The sequence below is a fragment of the Ambystoma mexicanum genome, chromosome 10 (genome assembly GCF_040938575.1).
Source record: "Ambystoma mexicanum isolate Mex_15411 chromosome 10, UKY_AmexF1_1, whole genome shotgun sequence".
In the NCBI taxonomy this organism is placed as follows: Eukaryota; Metazoa; Chordata; class Amphibia; order Caudata; family Ambystomatidae; genus Ambystoma; species Ambystoma mexicanum.
In genome coordinates this window covers 119,232,583-119,259,029 of record NC_090932.1, presented here as the reverse complement: position 1 = coordinate 119,259,029, position 26,447 = coordinate 119,232,583, and the positions used below count along the sequence as shown (strand labels likewise).

Here is a 26,447-nt window from a genome sequence, read left to right as displayed (position 1 = left end):
GGTGCATGGCCTTCGGCCATGCACCCAAAGCTCTAGGCCCTGGCCACAACCACTGCAACATATCCCACCCATAGAATCAAACATTTTAACTGTGGCATATGGGCAATTTTTATGTCCGCGTACACCGCGCGTGTCCTTAGAACAGTTTCAACTTGCCTGCAGACAGCACAGACAGGAATACTGTCCTTAGGACACCCCTCATTTTCACTAATTACAGACAACCCGGACAGCGCGGGCATGACGAATACATCAGTAGCACCTGCCTCCTAAACAAATACAGTTTTTGACCCATCTCTTACTCCCCAAACCTCCCCAAGCACTCTTGCACACCAAAACACTCCCCAAAACGACATGTTGCCTCTGTACGCCCCCGGGCTGATGGCGGATCCAAGATGGCGGGCGCATCAGAACAATCTGACGCACTTCACGCTCTTCACCATCCAATCAGCGAACGCGTCACATGTCCGCGGACATGATGCGAGCCGATTATCCAATCGGTGTCCTGCCCGCGGAGCGAACAGGGAAGTATGTCCGCAGAGCGGACATAGATATCACTAATTTTTTTAGACCTACTTTTTGATTGTTTTTTAAAAAAATTACTGGACAGATTTTCACCAAATTTACAAAAGCACGCTTTCGGGAGCAAGCTGCTGCTCCTGCCGCAAATATGGTCAAAATCTGTCCAGTGGTTTGGGCTGTAGGCATGCACAACGTTTTTTTCCCCATTCAGTCTATGGGAAAAAAAGAACTTTATGGACCCCCTTATAACTTTACCCCCCCCCCCCGGACCAAACCTCACCAAACTTTGCAAATACATTCAGAGTGGGCCATATACATATTTTGCAAAGTTTGGTGAGGATTCGTCCAGGGAGAGTGAAGTTATAAGCCGCCCAAAAAGTGCTCTTCCTATGGGATTAGCAACTTAACCATAACTACACAGCCACTACCGTGGCTGTGTAATATATATATGTATATGTATATATATGTGTGTGTGTGTATGTATATATATATAATATTGTCAATTGTGCAAAGGTCAATTCAGACCCTTGTAATTCGGCCAATTGTGCAATCGAACAATTGTGTTCAAACAATTTGGGTATAACCCTCCTGCACCAACTCTTTTGTGTATTAAACTCTTCACTAAACGGAGAGCTGGTGGTCGATCTCTTTCCTCAGCAGGATCCCTCCTATGGAACAGCCTCCCCTTCCTCTTTGTCTTGAGCATACCTCTTCAAATTCGGGGAGCTCCTCAAGGTTTTCCTTTTTACCGCCACCTTCCCTTCCTCCCTACTATGCAAAACCTCACAGTTGATGAGATGGGTGACTAGGGCCCTTATGTGTCCTCCTGGGTCATGGCCTCCCACACTCAATCACCTACAGCCTCTGCCCCTCCCAGCACTTTGTCTTGGGACCCATTGGCCTGTGCCAACAAAGGCTTGCACTTAACCATTTTATTGGTGGTATACCATTCCACCTAGGCACTTATAGCTGCTCACTCCCTAGGACTTCCCACTTGATACACCTAGCACTTACTCACTACTCCCTCACCCCTTCTCTCTCTCTCTCTGCACTTGCACTTTCTGAATGCTCACAAGGCCTAGTAGGTCCACTGCTATCTTACAGTGTTATATCTAAATTTACTCCCATGCTCCCTCCCTGGTGCCCTGTGGATGCTTTGAAACACAATTTACTTTTTACCTTACAAATGCACAATACATACATTAAAATACATAAAGAAATATTTTGCAGAAGTGATGTGATCAATCAGTTCAGCCTGGAATAACGCCTTTGCTGAGGGGCCAACCCTGATTTGCATATAGTCTTTCCCTTTTTGTAATGGCATGCTAAGCTGAAGAACAAGGGTCTGGTGGTTTGCCCAAGCAATGGCAGAAGTTAGGATTGATTCAAAACTTTCAAGCTTTCACTCCTTTTATTTGCTTTTTGTCCTGACAGATGTACATCATTTGGGAATAGTGTCAACGTTTTGTTGCAAATGTTTGAGGAGGCTGTTATGTGCACATTTTTACAGTTTTAGGCAGGGATTTTTTTCTGTGCTTCTTTTATTTCAAACAGTTTCACAGTTTGTGATACTAAAAACAAGCAGAATCAATTTGAACAAATGTTTTTTTTTTTTTATTGATCTCGCCAACGTGTGATGGGCACATGCATTTTGTTTTGTCCTCCTTAAATTCTTACACTCAGTTACATTGTGGGTCGTTCATGATCTTATGAACTGGGCATCATGGCTGTTGGGGGAACAGAAGTTTATGTGGTGCTATATGCATGCATGTGACACACTTTCAGAGTTCCTCCAAAGTTATCGGATATGCAAATTGAAGCCCGAATCACAGTGTGGTGTAGGGGGCAGTCGGAAGTGGATTGCCATTCACATGGCTCTAAAGTAGGCAATTTAAATGACATTCCTTCCAGCATAAGGTAGTGATTTCGCACATTGCTCCCAGGGCCTCTTAATATCTCAGAGGGGATTGCTGCTCAGTTGGTATAGTTTCGAAAGAACATGCACAGCAATTGTATTGTTGCTCTCATGGAAATACAAATGGCAGATATTTATCGAACTTCAAGGATTGAAGCCATCAATCCCTTTCTGTCATAAATATATTACAAATAAATTAATTGATTATTTGTAATATGCTTAATACCCTGCTGTTTCTAAACGCGGACCAGGGAATCGAACCTGTGTTGCTCCATGTCGTCTTGCTTCGAAGGCGAGCACGTTGCCCCTGAGCTATCCTCCCAAGACGAATGCCTATTGCATCTTTATATATGAAAGCACATTTGTATATATCACTTATTAGTAGTACCTGGCGAGGGTCAATGAGCTTGTTAAAAGCAAGCTCATTGGGCCTATCCTGCCCGACAAGGCTCCGACGCTGCAGCATCCCATAGTTCTTTCCAGCGAGTGGCCACCATGGAAAGGGAGACTGGGACTGTGTGTGGTTCCTTCTCCCCGATCCCTGGTGGCCATTTTATTTTGCTTTTTTTTTCTCGAGTTGAGAAACGGTTGCAGTGCCGTCTCTCAACTCGCGAAAAATTGCCCTTAGTACCCTGATACGATGTGCCGGGTTACTAATGGCAATATAACCCTTGGGGGTGTGGGGGATTACTAGTAGGGTAATGCCCTAGGGATCCGTTAAAGCCCTTGCTTCATTCAGGCTTCCAACTATGGCCTCAGGGGCATTACTCTACCAGTATTGCCCCCCCAAGCGTTATATTGCCTAAATATTCCAAGGAAACCTTAACCTGTTTGACAGTTTTCATTGAAAGATGTTTAGCTCATCCATTGGCATACATCAATTGAATAACAAATCTATCCAGAGAAACACATTCATCTATCAAATTGCACCCATCCATATGATTGTACTACCCCAGCGAACCACATAATTGCATCCATCTATCTATCTATCTATCTATCTATCTATCTATCTATCTATCTATCTATCTATCTATCTATCTATCTATCTATCTATCTATCTATCTAGTCCTATCTATCTACCATCCATCTAATCACACCCATGTACTTGTCCAAACGATCATACGCATCCATCGATCTACACTCATTCTGTCGAAGCACATCAAATCCACAATTCAATTTTACTCATTAATCAGTCCATACAATCACATCCATCTATTATTTTGCCACGCTCCATAGATACACCATTAATCCTCTCAATTATATCCGTCCACACAATCATACCCATACATCCTTTCATACTTGTATGCATCCATAAACACATGTATCCTATAGAAAAGTCAGGCCTATTCGTTTTCCTTGTGCTTGTTTACTTAGGTGCCTATAAATGTGTAACTCGTAATGGGAATGGGCATACAGGTTGCAGGTCCCTGGGAATCACAGCAATAAGAGACATACACATATGTATATTAATGTATAAATGGTGAATTTGCTTTTAAGTAGTGTAAACTGTCTCTAATGGCTTATTTCTGAGTAGCAGTGAGGACACCTCCGTGGTCATATTTGTTAATGGCAGGGACATGGCCAAACTTCAGCTTGTTTAAGGGTTTCATTTTACCGGTCAACCTGTATTGTGCATTTTGCCCAATGTCAATAGCAGGTCCCCGGTGTTTAATTGGAACAGCATGTTCTTATATTTCTGCTTACATGCAGGCGGATTCTCACCTGATAATTGGTTATTTGTTTAAACATGGTTGCACTTGAGCCTCCTTACTCCTTATTTTCTGCGGGTGGGGTTATAGTGCATCTAATGCTGCTGAAGACCTGGGACGGTACAAGACGCTAGTGTCCTTTTCAGGAGTTAAAGGAAAAGAGGTCTGGAAGCTTCATGTTCTTAAAAAAAAAAAAAAAAGAAAAAAAAAGGTTGTTGTATTGAGGCAGGCCCAATTGAAATGTCGTTCAGTGCACAGATTAGGGCTAATAGTAGTGCAACATGATTCATTCCTTTTTATTTGGGTATTAGGAAGAAGTGACATGAATACGGTAGGTCCAGGGGAAATCTATGAAGTATGCTTGTAATGAAGGAGAGCAGGGTAAAGACAAGGAGGTCTAACCAAGAGTCCTCTCCAAAGACAGAAAGGCTGGCTACAAATGAGTTAATTCAGTCTTCAATCACTAATTGGAGCACAAGAGGAGATGAGGATGTGCCCTTATCAGTCAATGTATTGCATTTTCTGGTTAGGCGGGATAGCTCCGGGGCAACACACTTGTCTTGTAAACAAGACAACGCAGCGCAACAGAGGTTTGAATCCCAATCCCACACTTAGAAACCAATCTCTGGTATTATTTGGATTATGAAAAAACTATTATCATTTTTCTGGAAAATACAGACCGCCACTGGTTCTGAGTGCATGCCTGTGTTGTGATTCCCACATCTCCCATAGGGAATAAACAAATGAGGAAATGGTGGTACCCAGCATGACAGGTCCACTACCGGAATTTGCTGGTGGATGGTTGGTTAGAAAAAGGAGCTGAGTGCCACTGCAAGCCACATGGTGTTGTGACTTTGGTCATGGGGAGAACATGCCATGTGCTGGATGCAGGGCCTTGTCATATTCTCCCAGTTATGTTCTTTCCCCTTTAAGAGTATCAAGGAGCAGACGACGTCCAGGTCTGGATTTACCTGCATGCTTTATTACCTTGTGCAGGTATAGAAATCTAATATAAAACCACATAGTTAAGGAGCATGACCCTGAACCAGGCCACACAACACCAGCTGTACAACAGTCACCACCCAAAGGCTCCGCACACATTCAGCTAAAATTGGAAATGCTAAAGTAGCCCACTCAAAGGACAGGACCATGGTGAGGCCGACAGGACAATCCAGGTGGATGGGCAATCCATCCTCGGGTCCTAAATCAGATTTGTAAGACAATTCCAAGAGCAGGGCCTGCAAGCCAATCCCCATCCCAGGTACTCAAACAAACTCACCCGGGATCCCTTACACCAGAGGCAGGCTGGAAGGCGAGAACATAACCTAAAGTGGTGTCTGAAGCAGACAATGGTGGGAGTAAAGGTAGCAGGAAGTTCGTATTTCTAGCTGGCTGGAGAGGTGTACACAAGGAGCTGGAGGAGGAGATGGAGCATGAGACAGGAAACTTCAGGACAATTGCTAGAGCTTTGGGAGGGCATGAGAACACAGGCTGGAGGAGAGACCCAGCAGTCTGAGGAAAGACAGATCTTTAAGTTGACCAAACAGGCAGGGAAATGGAATTTCCAGGGGGCTCGAGCAACCCGATCAAGAGTTTTGCAGGGTGAGAGAGACTGTGGGCTGGGAGGACAATGACCCATGGGGCCTGGAAGAGTTTCGAGACTAGGGGAGATAGACCATAGAAGAGAAGTAGATGGAGCAAAATAGTTGGTGAAATGGGGTTAAAATATTTGGAGGAGTGGATAAACACCTAGAAGTAAAAAGAGTGGAGGTAGTAGAGGGAAGTGAGGAGGAAATCTGGAGGGACATTAGGAGGTGGAGGAGGAAAGGACACTGTATGAGCCATATTTGAGGTGAGATTCCGGGGGCAAGAGAGAGACTGGAGGAGGTGGCTGGAGAACAAGGATTCTAAGTTCGAGGTATGTGACAAGTAGCCTATGGAGTACTCTGACCAGACCTTAGGGCAGCTTGCAGTCCTGCAGCTCCAAGCCTTGGCTGTGGCCACCTCAACTACATCATCAACTGAGTCCTACAAACTGATCCACTTGACAGCTGAGGGTCAGGAGGGTGCCACTCATGAAAACCAGAAGAAGACTGCAGGAACCCCTTAATCCACGACTGAGAAGTAAGCATAAAGGCACACTACTAAGGCCATAGGAATTGGATGCAGGAACTCCTGAGGCCCTGTGCTCTGAACCAAAGTGAAGACACCTGAGAAGACCAAAGTTGAAAGATGCAGGCACCCCTTAAACTCAAGACTGTGCATATATGAGTTATTGCATTAATCTACTTGCAGATTGACAGAGAACTAAGAAACATTTTGTTAATTGAGTACTCTTTATCTTCCCCAGCATGCTCTTTCTTTAGAAGTTATCTTGAAGCACTGCCCACGTACCTGAGAAACATCAATTTGACAACATTAGTTTAGTGAAAAGCCTCCATGTTTATTCTTTTGACCTGAAATTATACACAGAATTTACAAATCCTGGGTTTATCGCAGTTTTATTTTCAACCACATGTGTGCAGATTGTCATCCATCTGACATAGTACGCAAAGGAACTCTTGGTACTTCAGAAACTGTCGGCAGGAAAACCAAAAAGAACAGACCAGCTGCACTGGTTCCTGGTAGTGCACATCCCACAACACCACAGCTCCACTACTCTCAGGGATGTGCCCACTGCGATTACATTGTAGAGTTGTTCTGTTTTTTTTTAATAGATCGAAGGCACAATAAAGTAGTTGTTTTTTAATAGTAGCTATTACGCCATTTGTCCTCGGGTCGGGTTCAGCCATAGTTCTGGAAGATTTAAGCCTATTCTACATTTGGGTTTTGCTCATTCCATAACACATAATCTATTCAATAGGGCTTTTATACATTAATCTCAAATGGCATGACAGTTATAAGAGCCTAGTGGTATAAGCCTTTTATCATCTTAATCTACTTCTGTCCATTCAACATTAGCTTTTATAGGCCAGCAACTCTGGGCCCCTGTCCAGCCCTGATTATTTGCTGTTTCTAGGTGAACCACACCCATATCCATCTGTGCTTCTACCCTCTAGGGTCTCTCTGCGTGCTGCCCTTTAACTTTCAAAGGACACCAATGGTCATTGACTAGAGATGCGAACTCTGCAAAAGATACCACGTACACAACTTAAGATCATTTGGTATGATCTGCAGAATTTACTTGTTGCCCCAAAAGGATATTTAAACAGTGCATGTGTGGTTTTGTAGTTTTTCAGAACAGAGCAATACCTGGTAACTCCCCCCACACCCTCACCCTCCACGGGCCGGCAATACTCGCAGTTAGATATTGAATCAAACATATCACAGACAAGGCTTTTTCAATGGCAACTTCCACTATTTGCAACCCCTTCTGTCAAAATTATGCAAAAGGCTGGCTGCCATTTTTTGAATTTAATGCAAGATAAGTGTCTTCGACTTGCAGGCAATACATTGTCTTGTTGATGATGACTTTCTTCTTGGGGGGGGGGACAATAAGTTTCTCCTTGAGTGATCAAGGGTTAATGAAAAAAAAAGGTTTGGAGAATGAGGTACTTATCGCACTGTTCAGTAATGTCCTCTTCCTCGGAAGTAAACTCTGTCGCTCCTCCTTCCCCTTCCTCCTCACCTTTAAACTTCGGTTTGAAATCTCTCCTCTTCTTGCTCCTCAAGGATGGCTTCTCCCTTTTTTTTTAGAAGATGAGTACGACCACGAAAGGACGCCACAGTACCACTAGAATAGTGGGCTGTGGACGGATCCCTGTGAAAGTCTGTTAAGGGGAAAAAGCCAGAGGCATAAAAAAACCCTACACAGGATCAGATGTAGTCGTAGGCAGTTCCAGTGAGAAGCAGTAGAACGGAGACTCCGAAATCAGGAAGGCAAGTCCGATGGAGGAAATCCGGAAGTGGACAGAACAGCAAGAAGTCAGAGAAATCAGAGATCCACGGTAAGTAAGGGAAGCAATGAGAAGGGCAACAGCAAAAAACACAGGAGAATGGTGAAAAGAACAAGGAGCGGGAACCAGCAAGAGAAGCGGTAAAAGAACGGAGAGAGAGAGGGGGAACCAGAAGGTAGAGGAAAGAATGGAGGTAGGAACCGCAAGGGAAATCACAAACGAGCGTTACCAACACAGGGAAGCCTAACATTGCAACGCGTCAGTAAAACGGAAGTGAAAGGCTAAATACTTCCGGGACTGACGTGACTACAACCACTAGACCGGCAAGGCGCGTTGAAAAAACAACGTGCCGTAACATCTAATGGCGGCCACTCTTCCAGCGATCCCAGATACGCCACTTGCTCCATCGCATGACAGTACTACTTGTGGTGGAAAGTCTTAAAGGATTCCAATTTATGACAACAGTACATGTAGGCCTTATCGTGGTTAACCCTCTGCTAATGTTAGTATCCGTAGGGTAAAAAGCAACATAAGGATAACATCTTTGCCCTATGATCTGTAAACAATTTACATAAGCCTGCACTTGAAAATGTTTAGATTGTTCTTTTAAAATGACAAAGAGAGGGAGCGTGTGCCCAGAGATTTGGAAATCTGCACATGGGTACAGTACAATCCACCCACTGTGTCTCGGAATCCTTTTTTAGACATGTTATTGAATTGAAAAGGTGAAAGTCCTTTGGAAGAGTCTGGATGAAAGAATGGTTGCTGAGAAACATAACTGACAGATGTAGATGAATGTTTCAAACCCAAGGAAGAATTTAGAATGGTTGATAGGTGGGTGGGGAGTAAAATTATTGGAGTATGTTGTGGACTGAAATACAGCAGTTTACTTGACAACAATTGAAAACGAATGCTAAATGTGTGATCTGACTTTTTTTTAGATTGGCTGCAAAGCCCAACAGATATCCTTTACATCAACAAGCCACAACCCACAGTCGGAGCGCATGCTTCCAATATGGTCAGATTACATAATCTGTCATGGGAATGAATCCTCGCTTTCAGAATGTCAGTGGAAGGCAAGCAACTCATGCGCTTCTGCCCAGCATGTATATCTCCACTGTTTGCAAGGAAGGTAAGGCAATTGATGTGCATATTCTAAAAATGATGGTCATTAGTTTGACTCATGTTAGATTATAGAACTCAACATGCAGAAATGTGAGCTATTTGCATGTTAGCAATTTTACTATCTGCCTAACGTTTGCTGGAAATGCAACACTACTCCATCAATGCACCAAAAGATGCGATATGTGATGAATTCTCGGATGCCGTCCCTTCTCCGCAAGGGGGAACCCCTTCCCATGAGGCCAGGGAGGTGAGACCACTAGCCGATAGTCCCTCTGGGTGTGGTAATCAGTGGGAGGATTTCATGGGGATGGATCCCCCTATGGGACTAGGGCCGACTCTTAAGGGAGAATGCAGTATGACCAGAATACATCCCAACCTCCCTCATCCTCATTCCCTCAGTACAGTATACTAATCCCCCACAATTCCCTGTACTTGTGTAGAGTGTATATTCCAACGCTTGAAAGAACCACTGAGACAAGGAAGAATCCAGCAAACCCAATAAGGAGTGATCACACTTGTGCTGGGACAAAGATGTGCAGACCCATGAAGAGCGCCCGCAGAACACAGCAAGCATTTCAGTCTATACGGTGTGGAATCAGAACATATAATATTAAGGCTTTTACACCATGCAAAGAGAAATACACCGACACAGGCTTGTAAAGATTCCCAGATCTTTATTGCAATTCTGTACAGTTCACAAAACAAAGTACACAAATAGCTATTTGGCTGTCAGTACATCACAGAGACCACCAGCAGTGTTCAGTGTGAGCAGTGAACAGGATTTGCTAGCTGGACATCAGCGTATTTATACAGTTTCATTATAACGATGTCCAGCCTCTTACAAGTTAATCATGTACTGGGCTAGGGTCGCGCCAGGTTCGTTCCTAATTTACATATCTCGTGCATGTGGTTTACTTTTTAATACATTTGCTAACAAACTCTATTATTCTCTAGGTTTAACTTTACGCTCTTTACACATTGCTTTAATACAGGTCAAACAGATGTTTCGCATGTCGTGTTTAGATAGCGTTAGTGTATACTTGTAGGTTAACATCACCGATTCAAGTAATCCCCTGATCCCGAGGTCAACAAAGGACAAGGTCTACATGACCCTAACATGTAGCCTGAAGGCAGGTTGGACATTAACTCTCCTACAGAGGTTGAAGAGGTTAAAACAAGAACAAGAGAACACAAGACGGCCATTTTAGGCCACAGGGTGACATTAACTCTCCTACAGAGGTTAAAGAGGTTAAAGCAAGAACAAGAGAACACATGACAGCCATTTTATGCCACACGGTGACTTTGTACAATAAACTAAAATGGCGGCTTTAACCTAAAATGGAGGCTTGATTCACTTAAGGTCACGACCTTGCAATACGGATTTCCTCGCAAAGTGACTGGGCATAGGCCAACATATACAATGAGGGCGAAACAATATTATATCAGTTCGAACAAACCCTCCTTTTGGCCTATGCCAAGCGCTAAACTACCTTCAATTACTTTGCGACTAACTCCACGTTTCAACATCTATACACCCCGAATCATTGTCCGACATATCTATTGCCATAAAATCAGACACTAGAGATTCTTTCAACACATACTCCTTGGAAACCTTATCTGGGGTGTATATTTTTTGCCCTAATACACTTTTTGCTTGTGCGCAACACCCCCCTAATACTGAGCATATACCAGGGAGACACTGTATACAACAACAAAGGAACAGAAAACTTCCCAAGATAATCAGCAGGGCTGAAAACAACTTCCATCCCCACGACCGTAGGAGGTCCCAAAACCATGCACTAAGTTCCCAGTTTCCCTCAGGAACATGCACTTCTGAACTAAGAACATGTAGATTTTGGATAGCCCTAAAGATCGTTGGAGAGGAGTCTGGTATGTAAACGCATCAAGCGGACCCCACTAATGTACATACTCCTCCACGCTCAGCCAGAATGACATCTAATGCCATCCGGTTCTGAAGAGCCACTAATCTTATCGCTTTCTGTTCTAACGTCATATTATAGAGTATGTCAGTGGTCCGGTTGATGGTTCTCTCCAATACTCTTGCTAGTCCCCTGATATCTTCTAAATTCGTAATTTGCCCAAAAAATGGCACAAAGGATTTCATAATGTCTCCTAGAGTTTGTGCTGGAGTATCCCCTTTTACACCTCGTCGTGGACGAGTCTTCGAAATTTCTGCAGTACTGGCAATAAATACCCCAGGTAATAAAATCCCTAAATAGCAGGTTCCTTGCCAATCCCTGGGCAACCATGGAAATGCCACATTACCGCAAACGAAATAGACAGGTTCACCTACGTACAGAGGTCTGTTCTCACTAGTGAAATTCGCAACGTTGGCGCATTTCCTAAAATTACCCATTGACCGTGTTCCATTCCTCTGTATGCAGAAGGATACTAAATCGGGGCTATGGTTAACAGAATAAGATGGAGGCGTGGCATCCTTATTGCCTATAGGAGCCATTTTGAAAGAGATCAAAGACTGAAAAGGACGAGACAATCTATCAGAGGGCCTAACAGAAGCAACGTTTGGCTTACTCCTATTTGCAAAAAGCGAGCATCCCAGGGGCATCAAAACATGTTTTTCAAAACTATTCAAATTTGTACCATCAAAGTTCCCTGAGATGCTGTCATTCCATCGGCCAAAGAATAGTGCTCTAAGAGAAGCATAACAAGCAGTTGTCAAAGGTAAAGGATGAATATACCAACCTAGCCCCTTATCCCCATGTTGCGGTAGATGTGAGCAGATCCAGCAATTGGTCCTATTTAAAATTGCATGAGTGGCATTCATTATTAACAAAAGGGTATTATTCTGATAGTTCCGTCTATGGAAGAATCTCCAGGCGATAAGGTATGCAATTGCATGGAAAGAGTGGGGAACAGGTAAAAAGTCCTCTAGCGGATATGCTTCCTCCAGATACCATAACCTAAAACCAATAGTTACTAAAAACCCAGTTATTACAAAAAGGCAACAATACACTTTGGGGGTCCCATTACATGCTTGATCATTGTCTCTGCTAGTCACATATTTATCTAAAAGTTCGGTATGAGTGGTAGCGGGTGCAGGCATCGTAGTCTTCAATCGAAAAAAACACAAATTGTTTGTTTGCTGGCGACTCAAGTCGCGCGTCTTCTTAATGTCTTTCCCACAACCCTTAGCCAACAGAATCCTTTCGTACAATCGGGCCAAAAGGCAAGCCCTCAAATGATTTCCTCAATCGCACAGTCAAACTGTGCTGTACGTCTATTTCCTTGGACGTAAATTATATTTCACAATTTCCGGTGCCGAAGGATCAGATAACTAAATGGCGTCACTTCCCACTGGAGGTGGTGAGTGAACGGAAATGGGATCAGAAAATGATTGATCCGGAAGTACCACTGTTGGAGAGTGCGGAGACAAGATGGCCGTTTTGTCTGGCCTTGCGAACTCTGGAACGGTCTCCGATACTCTTTTGTCGGTTGTTGCTGTTTCAGGCACGTTGGTTACAGCAGTGGAAAGGGATTCTGTGTCTTCTGTATCGTATGGCACGGGCTGCGGGGTCCGTTTGGTGTGCGTCGCATGGATCCAGTTCTTACAACCCTCTACCCGCACAACAGTCTGGGTGACTAGCAGGACCTGGTAGGGACCCCTCCACTGGGGTGCAAGGCAAGACGACCTCTCAAAAACTTTCATGAGGATCCAGTCCCCCGGTCATAGACTGTGACCAGGACCCTCGTAACATACAGGTAATGCCTCTCGCACCTGGTTATAAATTGAAAACAGATTTTTAGTCAACTGGTTACAGTAATCTGAAAGAAGCACATTCTCTATATCCCGCAACAAGCTACTTTTTGGCATACCCCATATATTAGCAGGCCTCCCCTTTACCACTTCAAAGGGAGAGAGCCCAGTCTTAGTTTGAGGAGTTGTTCTCGTCGACAGCAACACGATCGGTAAGGCGTCCGGCCATTTTAACTTGGTGCCAGCACATGTCTTAGTGAGCTTGTTCTTTATAATGCCGTTATGCCTTTCCACTAATCCGGCACTTTGGGCATGTCTGGCCGAATGGAACCGTTTATCAATCTGTAATCCTTTGCATATTTGTAGGATTACAGCAGCGATAAAGGGTGGCCCATTATCCGACCAGATGACTCTCGGCAGTCCGAACCTAGGAAAAAACTCTTTCAACAGAGTTTTTGCCGTGGTTATGGCCGTTGCATCCCTAACAGGGAAGGCCTCAACCCACTCACTAAAGGCACAAATGACAACCAACACATATTTAAGATTGTTGCAACGTTCCATTTCAATAAAATCAAAGTGAATAACCTCAAACGGAACAGAAGGTGGAGCAAAACTTCCTCCAGGAGTCGAGGTACCTTTTCCTACATTGTGCTGTAAGCAGACCATGCATCCTTGGACAAAGCGCTCGCAATTTTGAAAATCTTATCATACACTGTGTAGCATTTTAGTCAATTTACGCGCGAAGACATGTGTCGGACCATGAGCCATAATAATCATCATTGTAATGAAGGCGTCAGGGAGTAACCATTTTCCTTCAACATTGTCCACCCAACACCCATCATCATCCAATCTTCCTGCACCCTTAACCCATTTCTTGGTTTCCTCTATAGTAGCATCTGCTTGAATGTCTTTTACAGAATCTATACTTTCACCCAAAGTGCAAATATTTACAGTTTCTCTTACAGCATACATTTCTGAACTATAATCGGTGGCAGTTTGTTTAGCTATCTGATCAGCGAAAAACATTCCCTTTTCCTACATCATCTGTAACCTTTTGATGTGCTGCACATTTTATGATAGCTAACTGAACAGGGAGTGCGAGTGCTGAAAGTAATGACACTATTAAAGTGCCATGCTGGATTTTCGTGCCATGTGAGGTCAAGAAACCTCGTTCTTTCCAAAGTGTACCGAAGTTGTGAACCACCCCAAAAGCATACTGACTTTCAGTATATATATTTACTGTAAGCCCTTCAGAAGCCCATACTGACTTTCAGTATATATATTTACTGTAAGCCCTTCAGAAATTTCACAAGCTCAAGTTAATGCTATAATTTCTGCGGCCTGTGTGGAATTATGCATAATTCTTTTGGTTTCCACAATCGTGCTTAAAGTAGTGACGGCATAAGCAGCCGTGGATGTACCATTCGGAAGTTTAAAACAAGAGCCATCACAAAATAGCTCTCCTTGTGGACTATTCAAAGGCGTGTCTTTCAGATCGATTCTACCTTTAGTTTCTTGTTCTGTCGCATAAAGGCAATTGTGTGACGTTTCGTCACCATCAACAGTATCTTGCGCGACAGGTAAAAGTTCAGCCGAATTTAATACACAACACCTCTGAATTTGAATGTGGGGAGCAAACAAGATCAATTCATATCTTGTCAATCGTGCAGAAGTGAGGTGTTGCGTTTGAGTCCTATTCAATAAAATATCTACAGAGTGAGGTACCATTAGGGTTAACACATGACCCAGGACCATTCCCTCACTCTGTTTTACAGATGCAGCAGTAGCAGCGACAGCTCTCAAAAATCTCGGCAAAGCGCATGCAACAGGATCAAGGGCGGATGAGAAATAGCTGCACGGCCTATTCTTCCCTCCATGTTCCTGCGTTAACACAGCCAAAGCACATCCATCACGTTTATGCACATACAACACCAAGGCCTTTTCATAATTTGGAGTTCCTAAAACCGGCGCCGAACACAGCGCGGTTTTGAGCAAGTCAAATGCTGTCTGGTGTTCCAAAGTCCATGGCAATGACAAAGAAATGCACTTCTTTGTCAAAGTCAGCATTGGTTTAATCGTTAACGAAAAATTAGGGATACACAATCTACACTAAGAAGCCATACCTATCAGGGCTCTAACTTCCTTCTGCGTATTTGGGACAGACATGCCAGAAATAGTTTTTATTCGTTCAGGTGTCAACTGTCTTCCCTCCTTTGACAGGAGATAGCCTAAATAGGCGACCTCCTGACAACAATATTGGAATTTTTTGAGTGAAGCTTTGTGGCCATGTTTTGCTAGATGACAAAGCAACAATAGGGTGCCTTCTTTACAGGCACTCTCAGAATCAGCAGCCAAGAGGAGATCTACATACTGTAGTAACGTGCAAGTAGTAGGCAACTCAAGAGTATCGGGCTGCTCTTTTAATGCCCTACTATAAATACTTGGACTCTCAGTGTACCCTTGTGGTGCACGAGTGAATGTGAACGAGCGCCCACCTAGGGTAAACACAGACAAATACCTACTATCCTTGTGTATGGGAATACTGAAAAACCCGTTTTTAAGGTCAACAACGCTAAAGCGAGTGGCAGAAGCCGGAATCATGGTTCGTATCGTTGTAACATCAGGTACAATAGGGAATTGAGGAGCCACAATTTTGTTAATAGCACGTAAATCAATTATAAACCGAAAGGCATTCGCATTATCACCTTTTTTGTATACTGGCAAAATCTGGCTGTTACACAAGCTACCCGTAATTTCCTCAATTACTCCACGATGTACAAAATCAGAGACTATACATTTCAAAGCCTGTTCACCTTCAACTGAGATCTTATATTGCAGGATGCGAGGCAATTTTACTCTACGTTTCAGAATAATTTTAACAGGTTCAATTTGAAGAATGCCCACATCATTATCATCAATTGCCCATAAGCATTCTGGAATATTACTTAATTCTGGCGGTAAAGGTCGAGTCAAAAACTAAGAGGCGAGTGATTGCTGAAGTGAAATTGTTAACCGAACTCCGTCCGGAGAACAATGTATTACTGCATGCAATTCCTTCAACAAATTTAACCCCAGCAAATTCTCCCCACAGTTTGTGGTAAGTAGAAATGGACACTACTCCGTGAAGGGACCCAGTGTTATCGGTACCGGCAAAGAGACTGGACAAACTACAGGTGTGCCTGAAAACCCTACAGAAATGTTGGACTGCCCTGACAGGGGAATTTTTGGAACCCGCGAATGGTCAATGGAACATTTCTGTGCTCCCGTATCTACTAAAAATAAATGCTTCCTATTTCCCACCGCCATCTCAACGTAGGGGCCTTTCTGATGAACGGGAATAGGTGTTGGTTCCAAATCCTGCTTCGGGCAATCCTAGCGAAACAGAATATCGTCAAAAGGAAGCTCTTCAGAGAGGTACGCGGCAGAAGGGTGATCAAAAATGTGTCTATTATCCACATTCAAAACATGCTTATCCTGTGAAGGCGGTTGCTGTGATTCTGGTGAAAACTGACCTCTGCCAGGGCCCCCTGCACCTGGGCAACCTCTGGATCATCTACCCATGTTCCCAAATGACCTTTGCTGCAAGGTCGGACATTGTGCGCGCCAGTGGCCTTCCTTTCGACAATAGGCACACTGGTTAATGGTCACCGGAGCCAGGGGCGTACTTCCCTGTGGACTGTACTGACCTCTAAATTGATTACCCCCTATAGGGTTTCTAGCAATCTGTTTAATAAAACTTTTGTTTTCAGGTCACCCTTTTTTTTCCTCAAGTTTTTCCTTTTCATTATTCACACGATTTTCATAGTACTGAGCCATGTGCAGTACTTCTGATTGAGACTTCGCCTGCCAAGCGCTTTTGGAAGACATAATCTGTAACTGGATGTCAGGCAGCAATCCACGTACAAATTTGTCAACAAACAGCCTTTTCCCTGACTCTGTGCCTAAGTCTTGTCCACTGAAATCTGAAAATACCTGCTCAAACCGATTGAGGAAATCGGTAGCACCCTCAGACTTTCCTTGGACACAGGCCGTAAACTTGTCCCAAATGATTCTTTTTTCAGCAACTATAGTTTTTAATTTTACAATAATCCTATCAGGCAACATTAATATCACTTGAGGCGGTCGTTCGCCAGCTGGTCTTTCTCTGTCGAGCCTAACCATGTTATCCCATGTATCTCCTAACCCAGGTACATCATCTACAGTCCTAATCTGTTTCCACAAATCAACTGGCAGGAGTACGGGAAATAATAAATCAATATCACTTAAGGCGAATACCGATGATTGTAAGACCGACTCTATTTCTTTCTAGAACCCGGTCGGATTCTTTCTTACATCGGGAATAGATTGCTTTATGGTGTTCACTTCCTGTCTTGAAAATGGGATGTGAACAAACTGTGATGCGTAATGTGCAGGAATTTCCCCCGCGAGTATTCCTCGTGCAGCATCAGCCGCAATCTCAACTTTCGGGACAAATGTCGGAGGGACCTTTCTCATAGGCAACTGAGAAGTAGGTAGCTCCGAACGCTTACTAAGCAACAGAGCCAAATCAAGCGCTAAGGCAGTCGAAGTATCAATCGAAAAGGCTCTCTTATAAACACTCAACAATTCTGCGGGACAACAAATCTTTCTTTTTACACACTCATTCTGCAGGTATTCTACCATAACCTGTATCACTTTCTTTTGCATTTCTAACGTATACTGACTATATGTGTCATATACTTCATCTGCAGTTATCGACATATCCAAAATCCATATTATCGCATCCTTTGTACAAATTCGCGCTTCCTCACCTTTTAATTCACGGCGAGGAGAAAACCGTTTCTGTAAGAACATAATACCTAAACTATCACCATCTGCTTCCTCATTCTGTAACCCTTCAAACTCCTTCCTATACACAAAAATCTTCTCGACATGCTCATATACTTTCTCCGCAGTATCTCTGGACAACGCTAAGGCGTTCAAATCCCACAACCCTGTGGGAGATCTACATTGTTTAATCTATTCCACATTATTCTCAAATGAATCCCTAATCCTTCAATAAAGACATTTTTCTCAGGAATACCTTTTAAATTTTCGAGTGTGGAAAAAACATCAGCTTGTTCACCCTTCTCCATGCAATGTTTAGCCCAAGCAATCAATTCATTCTTTTTACCTGGGGACACAGTATTACGAGTCACAACCCTTGATCCCGCTCCCTGGTCTACTACAAGCGATGCAGAATCACTTGGAAGAGGAAGAGTAGGCACATTCTGAATATCAACAGGTTGAGGCAAGGGGGCATGCAAAGGAGCGACGGCTGGAAGAACAACAGGGAGGACCGGAGGAGCTATAGGAGTAGGAATAACAACGGGAAGGGGCAAAGCGCCAGGCAGAGGGAGGTATGGGGGTGGCGCGGAGGCATCGGGCCTTCGTTCATGCAAAAGTTTATTAATCAATTCATCTGACGTATGAAAATCTTTTGAAGGGTACATTTCTTGAATGCCTAATTGAAACGCTCTGTCCATGTTCCTAACTGACTCCAATTGTTTATTTTGATCATATAACCATGCCTTTTTGATATGTCGACGCATATGTTTCTCTCTACTCTTTTGTTGCTGCAAAGCTTCAGTTTTCCAACTGTGTAATGTGTCAAATGCTGCAGGTCTAACTTTTTTCTTTACCAATACAGTCTCTAGATATTCTATACGAGGGATTTCAAAGCTACCATTGGTTGGCCACCGAAGATTAGAATTATGTCTGGTCTGTCTGTGCCAAATGTCATTAAATGCTATACTACCAAAGCCTTTCTTACAGTACATAGTACATGCCGGCGACCCCTCCTCTGGTGCAGGACGGCTATCTTCCAAAGATTGTCTGTCGCTGCGGAATAATGCCCTAAAGCAGGCAGACAATTTCCCAGGCATATCAAAGTTCTGGTGTTACCTGGTCAAGTAATTGTCTTGCGAGTACAATGCGCCAAATCAAATTGTCAGGGTTAAATTATGAATCAGGTAACGATTCACCTGACCAAAGGACTGGGAGGCCCGATCGGGTTACTAAGGACAATGCTAAGGACCCACGTGTCTGATGATTTCAGCAAATTTACCCACCTCGATATATGGACCCTCATCAAGACATCGTCTCGGGCTCCAGCTCACCGTTCAGGGATCGGATCGTGCTGTTCTGTCGAGGAATTCACTTCTCGTCCAGAGGGGCCATTTCTGTTGGCACCGTCCGATCCCGGTCCGATAGCCGAGCCAACCTTCAACGAGACGAAGTTGATGTTGAGGGTCCCTGTTTGGGCGCAATCTGTGGAATCAGAAAATACAATATTAAGGCTTTTACACCATGCAAAGAGAAATACACCGACACAGGCTTGTAAAGATTCCCAGAATCTTTATTGCAATTCTGTACAGTTCACAAAACAAAGTACACAAATAGCTATTTGGCCGTCAGTACATCACAGAGACCACCAGCAGGGTTCAGTGTGAGCAGTGAACAGGATTTGCTAGCTGGACATCAGTGTATTTATACAGTTTCGTTATAACGATGTCCAGCCTCTTACAAGTTAATCATGTACTGGGCTAGGGTCGCGCCAGGTTCGTTCCTAATTTACATATCTCGTGCATGCGGTTTACTTTTTAATACATTTGCTAACAAACTCTATTATTCTCTAGGTTTAACTTTACACTCTTTACACATTGCTTTAATACAGGTCAAACAGATGTTTCGCATGTCGTGTTTAGATAGCGTTATTGTTCTTGTATACTTGTAGGTTAACATCACCGATTCAAGTAATCCCCTGATCCCGAGGTCAACAAAGGACAAGGTCTACATGACCCTAACATGTAGCCTGAAGGCAGGTTGGACATTAACTCTCCTACAGAGGTTGAAGAGGTTAAAGCAAGTACAAGAGAACACAAGACGGCCATTTTAGGCCACAGGGTGACTTTGTACAATAAACTAAAATGGTGGCTTTAACCTAAAATAGCGGCTTGATTCACTTATGGTCACGACCTTGCAATACGGATTTCCTCGCAAAGCGACTTGGCATAGGCCAACATATACAATGAGGACGAAACAATATTATATCAGTTCTAACAACGGGTGTTGTGCAAGTATAAAATCTGAGGAGGGTCCTCCTCTGGAGGAACCACGAGAGCCAGCATGGCCCAGGAAAAGAGGAAGAAGGCAGACCGGGACATCGAGGCAGGAGCAAGAAGGTCTGGAGCCGGTAGAGAGCTGAAGGACCACCGGCAAGCAAGGAAAGGGAAGCTCCCGGCATCCCGGAAATCCAAGAAGTGCAGGAAGGAATAGCGGTGCTACCAGAAGGATAATTATCACTGCGGAGCCTCCGCAGACCAAACAGGACCATGAAGAAGGTCAGGGAAGCCCTGCAACTGACCTCAGGAACCAAGGGAGACCCAGAACCATCACAGACCATGAGAAAAGGTACGAAGGTTGCCCAGAACATGCTGTGGCTCTGAGGAGGTAATGGAGAGCCCAGAGGGGAGAGAGAGAACCCGTGAATATAGGGTCTCGAATGTAACAGATGGAAATTAACTGTGTTACACTTTTGAGCCACAAGGTAGTACTTGGCAGGAGAGTGAACTAAGTCTATTAGCAAAATCCAGCAAGAAGGGCGAATCTGGGACCTGCACCCATGAATGAAAGTAGGTAACAGTTTGTGGAGAAATATTAAGGGGGTTTGAGACAACGAGAGAGGAGATGATGATCTTTTGGGACACTACTTAAGAGGGTCTGGACCCAAAGAGAAGAAAGAGGAAGAAGTGGGAAAAGGCCTACACCTGGCTGGCTAGTGAACCAGGTATAGGGGAAGCCTGGATACAGGAAAGAGACGTACTACCCGATGCATCTTCCTCGTGCCAGTACCTGGCAGGGTAGTAAACCAGGTCTGCCCAACGCAAGTCCGTGGAGCAGGCTTGACACCCAAATAAAGCCAGAGAAAGGCCAGGGGGAGGGAGTCCTTCCCCCTGGTGTTGAACATTCTGAAAGAAGCCACGAGAAGGGAGTCATTCTCTTGGCATTGTGAAAATCCAGAGAAAGGCCTGGGAAAGGGAATCATTCCCCCTGGTGTTGATGAACATTGTGAAAGAAGCCACGTGAAGGGAATCATCCTCTTGGATTTGAGCATTGTATGAGAAGCTAAGGAAGACAGTACTTTCCTAAGACCAGGGGAAGGGAGTCATTCCCCCTGGCATTGTGAATTGTGTGATAAAGCCCAGGTGAAGGAAGTCCTTCATCCTAGCCCTGTGAAAAGCACTGAGAAACCGGAGGATGGTTAGGGGAGAGAGTGTGAAACCCCCCTAACACTGTGAAGATGGGGGACTTTCTTTTTCCATATGCGTTGGAGAGCCAAACCAAGAAAGGTTTTGAGACTTTTTGTTTTTACCTTTTTAAAGAACATTTCCTTTTTACATCACCTGAAAGTTAACTTTGGTCTATCATCCAGAAGAAGGGACCCATTCTTCTGGACCAAGAAGATCCCCCCTTTAGTTAGTTTAATTTAGAGTGTAAAGGAAGGAAATCGTTTTTTGCACCCACAGTGGTGTTTTTGATGGACATCCTGACAGAGTACTTAGTATTTGGTTAAGGCAGGGAAACCCCTCTTAGTAATAGTCAGGTAGGGGTTTCTCCTTTATATTTTTATTTAAAAGTGTATAACCAAACAAATGCCACCTGTGTGTGTCTTCTATTTCTTTGCCCTTACAATTTCCAGAGAATAAGCGATCTGCCTGTACTTGAAAGATAACATGGGAAGCGAAAAACACTTTTACCCCTAGCATGGTTCATAAAACGGTTCACGCACAGAGTGAGCTCGCCTTGCAGACTCGAGAATCAGGGGGTATGTTTGCAATACATCTTTGAAAAGCATTGAACATTATATAGAGCAGGCCATGCATAATAGAACACGATGCACCTGAAAAAAGCCTGGCCAAAGTTATTGACGACTGGCAGTAGGAGAATCCCTGGGTTGCCCTTAAAGTGTGAGACGCTTAAATTAAAAGGAAACTCTTTATCCAAAGAAGCATGGTTTTGTTCCCACTGTTTGGGATATTATGTGTTTTAAACATGAAAGTACTTTTGATGTAAGATATTTAGAGCATTGCAAATCATAAAAGTTTTTTTTCTCAAGAATAGACCCGAGTAGTATTGTGAAGCAGAAACAAAATTCCCAGCTCTACAGTGAAGGTACTGGACTCTAATGTAAGCAGCTGAATGTTGATATTTACTGCGTTGATTTACATCATAGTGAAGTGGGAGAATGGAAGACCAGGCTCCCGTCCTTCGCCTCTCGCGCATGGCCTAGAGGGTCACGACCCAAACACCCGCCACGAGAAGAGTTTGTCCATTTGCCAGACGACCAGATACCCTGGTACAGGAACATACGAATGTGTCCATCTGCCTGCCCAGCAGCCCGCACTGGCCATGCCGACACCTGCGGCACGGATCAACTAGACTAAAATCTACACGTCGTTAGAGATGCCATGACGACCTAGACAACGGGAAGCACATCTGTACAAATGTACACACTGGACATTCCCACACCAACCTACACGAAGAATATACTCAGTGCTATGACGTAGGCGACAGGCATATTCACGGACGTGCATCTTTATTATTTTTACATAGGCTTTCAGAATGCAGAAACGCAAGACGCGTCATGAACTCTTCTACTAGCTTGCTCACGCTTCTCTTGAAACCAGTTACCGCCATGAGAAGTATAATGAAGACAATACTGGTCATGAAATTATATGCTCCTATAACCTAAAGCACCTGTACACCAAACGGACAACTTATGCACCAGGCCCAAGGAGGCCTCAAACAAGAGCTCCCGTAGACATTAACAAGGCAAGAGTCAGTTGCTGATCCTGCAGAATGAGCTTGGCGAAGCAACCAGCCAAGGTCGCAATGTTGCAAACCTACGTTCCAAGAGCAAATCATCAAAGGCACGATGTTGCAACCTCGTACTCCACGCACCAACGTTAAAGTCACCCCGACAAATTAAACCAGACGCGCAGTAGAAAAACAATATTAATTGTGCAGAATTCTGCCTCTTTCACGGTCCCTCCCCACGTGACCAAGCCGAACCTGACGAGATGCCAAACCCAGGAGAACAGAGGCGTCTGGATCCCTCGCTACGAGACACTGGCAGATACACTTGAAAGGCTCAATGGACATCTGCAACAGTGGGAGCGGTCCCCCGCCCAGCTATGAATAAGTCCTCACATTGTCTGCATGTACCCATAGTGAAACATTGTTACAACTTACAGGTACACCGAGAGCTGGGAACGACGGTGGTCCCAGGCTGGGAAGCTCACGGGCGCACCAATCAGAACATGGGGCTCTTATCACTGACGCCAGCAAATTTAGCCAATCCCCAGGAGTCTTCATGTAACAATTCTCATGTATCTAATTGTAAGGACAACCCAGATATACCACCTGACTACACCTTGTCCACTAATATCATTTTCTATATGTGTGCTATACTAACCCTACCACTCGAACACCCAATTAAGAGTGGCGATAGGTTTTTTGTTAACTTTCTGAAGTGACGCAAGTAGCGCGTCATAATACCGTAAAAAGGGCCTGCGAGCCCCATGATTGTGTGTGTGTCAGGACGAACGCGTACGCTCCTTGACCCATCCCTGCCGTTTTGTCTAATAAACAGCAGAGTCACCTTGCTCCTTGTGTGCGTCTCATACTCTATCTCACCTCATCTGGGATATACACGGGAGGAGTTGGGGCCTCCCTGCCTGGAGGTCCGCGGACGGCCCGGCCGACCCCGGCAGAATTTCCCCCCGACAAGTTGGAGGCACTGCTGAGATCTGTTTAAGATCGACTTTTTATTTTTACTTTTTCCAGGCACTCACATTGCGAGGAGGCCCGGCGGCGCGGCCCCCTCTGCCGTTGCCCCCTTCTGAGGACTACAGGACCATCGCGGAGCTGCGAGAAGACCGGACAGCGCAATCCGGATATTGGCCCTCGGGAGCCGGTTGAGAAGTATCCCGCCCGCGGTTGGCGAGTGTCCAGACGTGGTCCAGACGAGGGGAGGTGGCGAGCCGCTTGGAGGGGTGCACGCAGTCGAGCGGCCCTGCATCGAGAGAACTTGGTGAGCATGACACGCACAACGAGCAATGCGAAATTGTGAGGGAGGGGGAGGGAGTAAATAAGGGAGGAGGGAGGTATTGTACAGAGGCGCGGCGAAGGTTTAACTGAGTGTTGCTAATGGAATGAATAGGTGACGAGACGAGTGCGAGAGCAGTCGGCTACGTCACGCAAAAAGAGGGGGGCGGAGCACGAAAACAGCACGTGTGACCGCTCGTACCCACTGATTGTCCTAAATCGCGACTAACGTGTAGGGGTGGGTGTGTGTGGTTTCCTACGATTTGACATTTATTGATCAATGAGTAGATGAGGTTCCCTATTGTTCGAGCAAGAAACTCGATAGGTAGATGACGAGGTTCCCTATTGTTCGAGCAAGAAACTCGATAGGTAGATGACGTTTCCCTGTAGGCGGTAGCTAGTTACATAGTTGCTCAATACGGAAGATAATTGGCTGGTTAAGCCCTCCTGTTGAGGGGCGTATCACACGCGAGGCGACGCAGCGTGCGCAGTCCGGTTATATTATTGATGAGATTACCTTGTTCCAGGAGAGACAGGAAGACAGCTGTAGGGTTAGCGGGGTAGATTACAAGTGTATTTTGAACTTAAGGAACATAATAAGAATGTACCAGTAGCTCGAAGAAATCGGTGACGTCACCAGTAGGAATTTAATAGGATATCGCGAGCACAAGGAACTTTGGGTTTGAGAGTGGTGGGGAAGAGAAACATGATAAAGGAGCGGATACGGAGATAAACGATAAACGAGTGGACCGAAAGAGGAGAAGGGGAAAGGGGCGTGGCTGCGCACGGAGAACGCCGGCCACGGCAAGTGTAAAAGGGGGAGGAGAACGGGGAAACGGGACGACTGTATAAGATCGTCGTAAGGGGTACGCAGCCGCGGGGGGCTGCGTGCGCTTCGGCCGCAGGGGGCCGTAGGGGAAGGAATATAATATAACATCATACATATATACATATATTTGTTTTTTATTATTATTTTTTTTTATTATTATTGCATAATTTGTCAAAGGATTGTCGTAAGTCCCCACACTTGCGGGGCAAGGTAAGCAATACAAGGTTGTATATTGTAAACTGCTAGTAAAGGGAAGGGTAACAAGGGGAGTGCGACTATGTCATACGGGAGAGGGTCGGGAGGGTGGGGGAACACCCTCACTACCCCACTACAACACATATGCACCACACTGCCACCACATAGGGAGAAATTAATTAAGTACAGCATAGAGTGGACCCAGGGGACGGACAACAAAATGTTAACACCATGGCCGCCTAATGGTAGTTTCGATCCATATGCCCAACATTCACTGCTAAACCATCTGCACAATACATACAAGGGGAAGAAGTTGGCAAACCATGTGGAGGTGTTTAACTTATGGAGGATGTTCCAGGGGTCCCGACCAGGACAAAATGGAATGTTCACTATGGGGGAAACACCGGAAGAAAAGGAGATTAAGAAAGAAGGAACGGATGGGGAAAAGGGGTGTGAAAGGACAAAGAATACGGGGAATGAAGGAGAGGGAGGAGAAAAGATTGATAAATTAGACAACATAAAAAAGGAACCGAGCAACGAGATACCCATAACACCGGGAGTGAAAACAGGGGGAGAAGGGTTGTACCCTTTAAGAGAATTAGGAGAAATAGAAGGACAGTTAAGGGCGGCTGAAGGATACTCGAACCCGGCATACAGCCCTCCACCATATGTGGTTCATAGGAAGATGACAGTGGGGGAGGGGAGGATTGGAGAAGAGCAGATTGTAGAGATAGGACATGATGAGTGGGTAGCTGCACAGATATTATTAAAATTACGGGGCTCACTAACGGGAGAAGAGAGGGAGGCAGTAAAGAGAACAGACGAGGATAGTACAAGGGAGAGTGGGATGAAGGGGGAGGAGCTATTACGACAAAGAGAAATTTTGGAGGAAAAACTGGCAAAGCTAAGGGATGAGCAGAACGAATTAATAAAACAGCTTGAGAAGGAGGAAAAGGAGAGAGTGAGGAGAAAGAAAGAGGGTAAAGACGAATTGGACAAATTAAGGGAACGAAATGAGGAGCAAAGGATAGAAGCTGAAAGGGTAAAAGCAGCAGCAGACAGGGTGTCAAGAGTAGTGTTGAGAGAAAAAAAGAAGGAAGAAGAAGATAAAGAAAGGGAAATGGAAATATGGAGGAGGAGGGTAGTATCAGAGGCAGCTAAGAAATATGAAGAGGGGAAAGCACTAGAAAGAGAAAGGGTGAAATGGGAAAGGAAGAAAGAGGATGAAAGAATATTGGAACAGATGAGCAACGAAGTAATGGAGGAACTAAAAAGGAAAAGAGAGGAAAATAGTAGGGAGATGGAGGAGAGGAGTGAAGGGGAAAGAGAAGGGAGTAATAGGGAGAGTGAAAAATGGGGGGATGTATATAGAAGTAGAGAAGTAGCAACAACATCG

General features: G+C 44.6%; 1 protein-coding gene across 1 annotated transcript in view; it reads left to right on the top strand.

The window, feature by feature from the left end:
- The window catches only part of LOC138491215 (scavenger receptor cysteine-rich type 1 protein M130-like), a 1,027,000-nt gene that overhangs the window by 892,180 nt on the left and 108,373 nt on the right, over positions 1 to 26,447 (top strand). Inside the window, exon 6 of the mRNA XM_069617602.1 lies at positions 8,981 to 9,171. Within this exon, the coding sequence (XP_069473703.1) occupies positions 8,981 to 9,171 (191 nt within the window). The remainder of the gene's footprint in view (positions 1 to 8,980; positions 9,172 to 26,447) is intronic.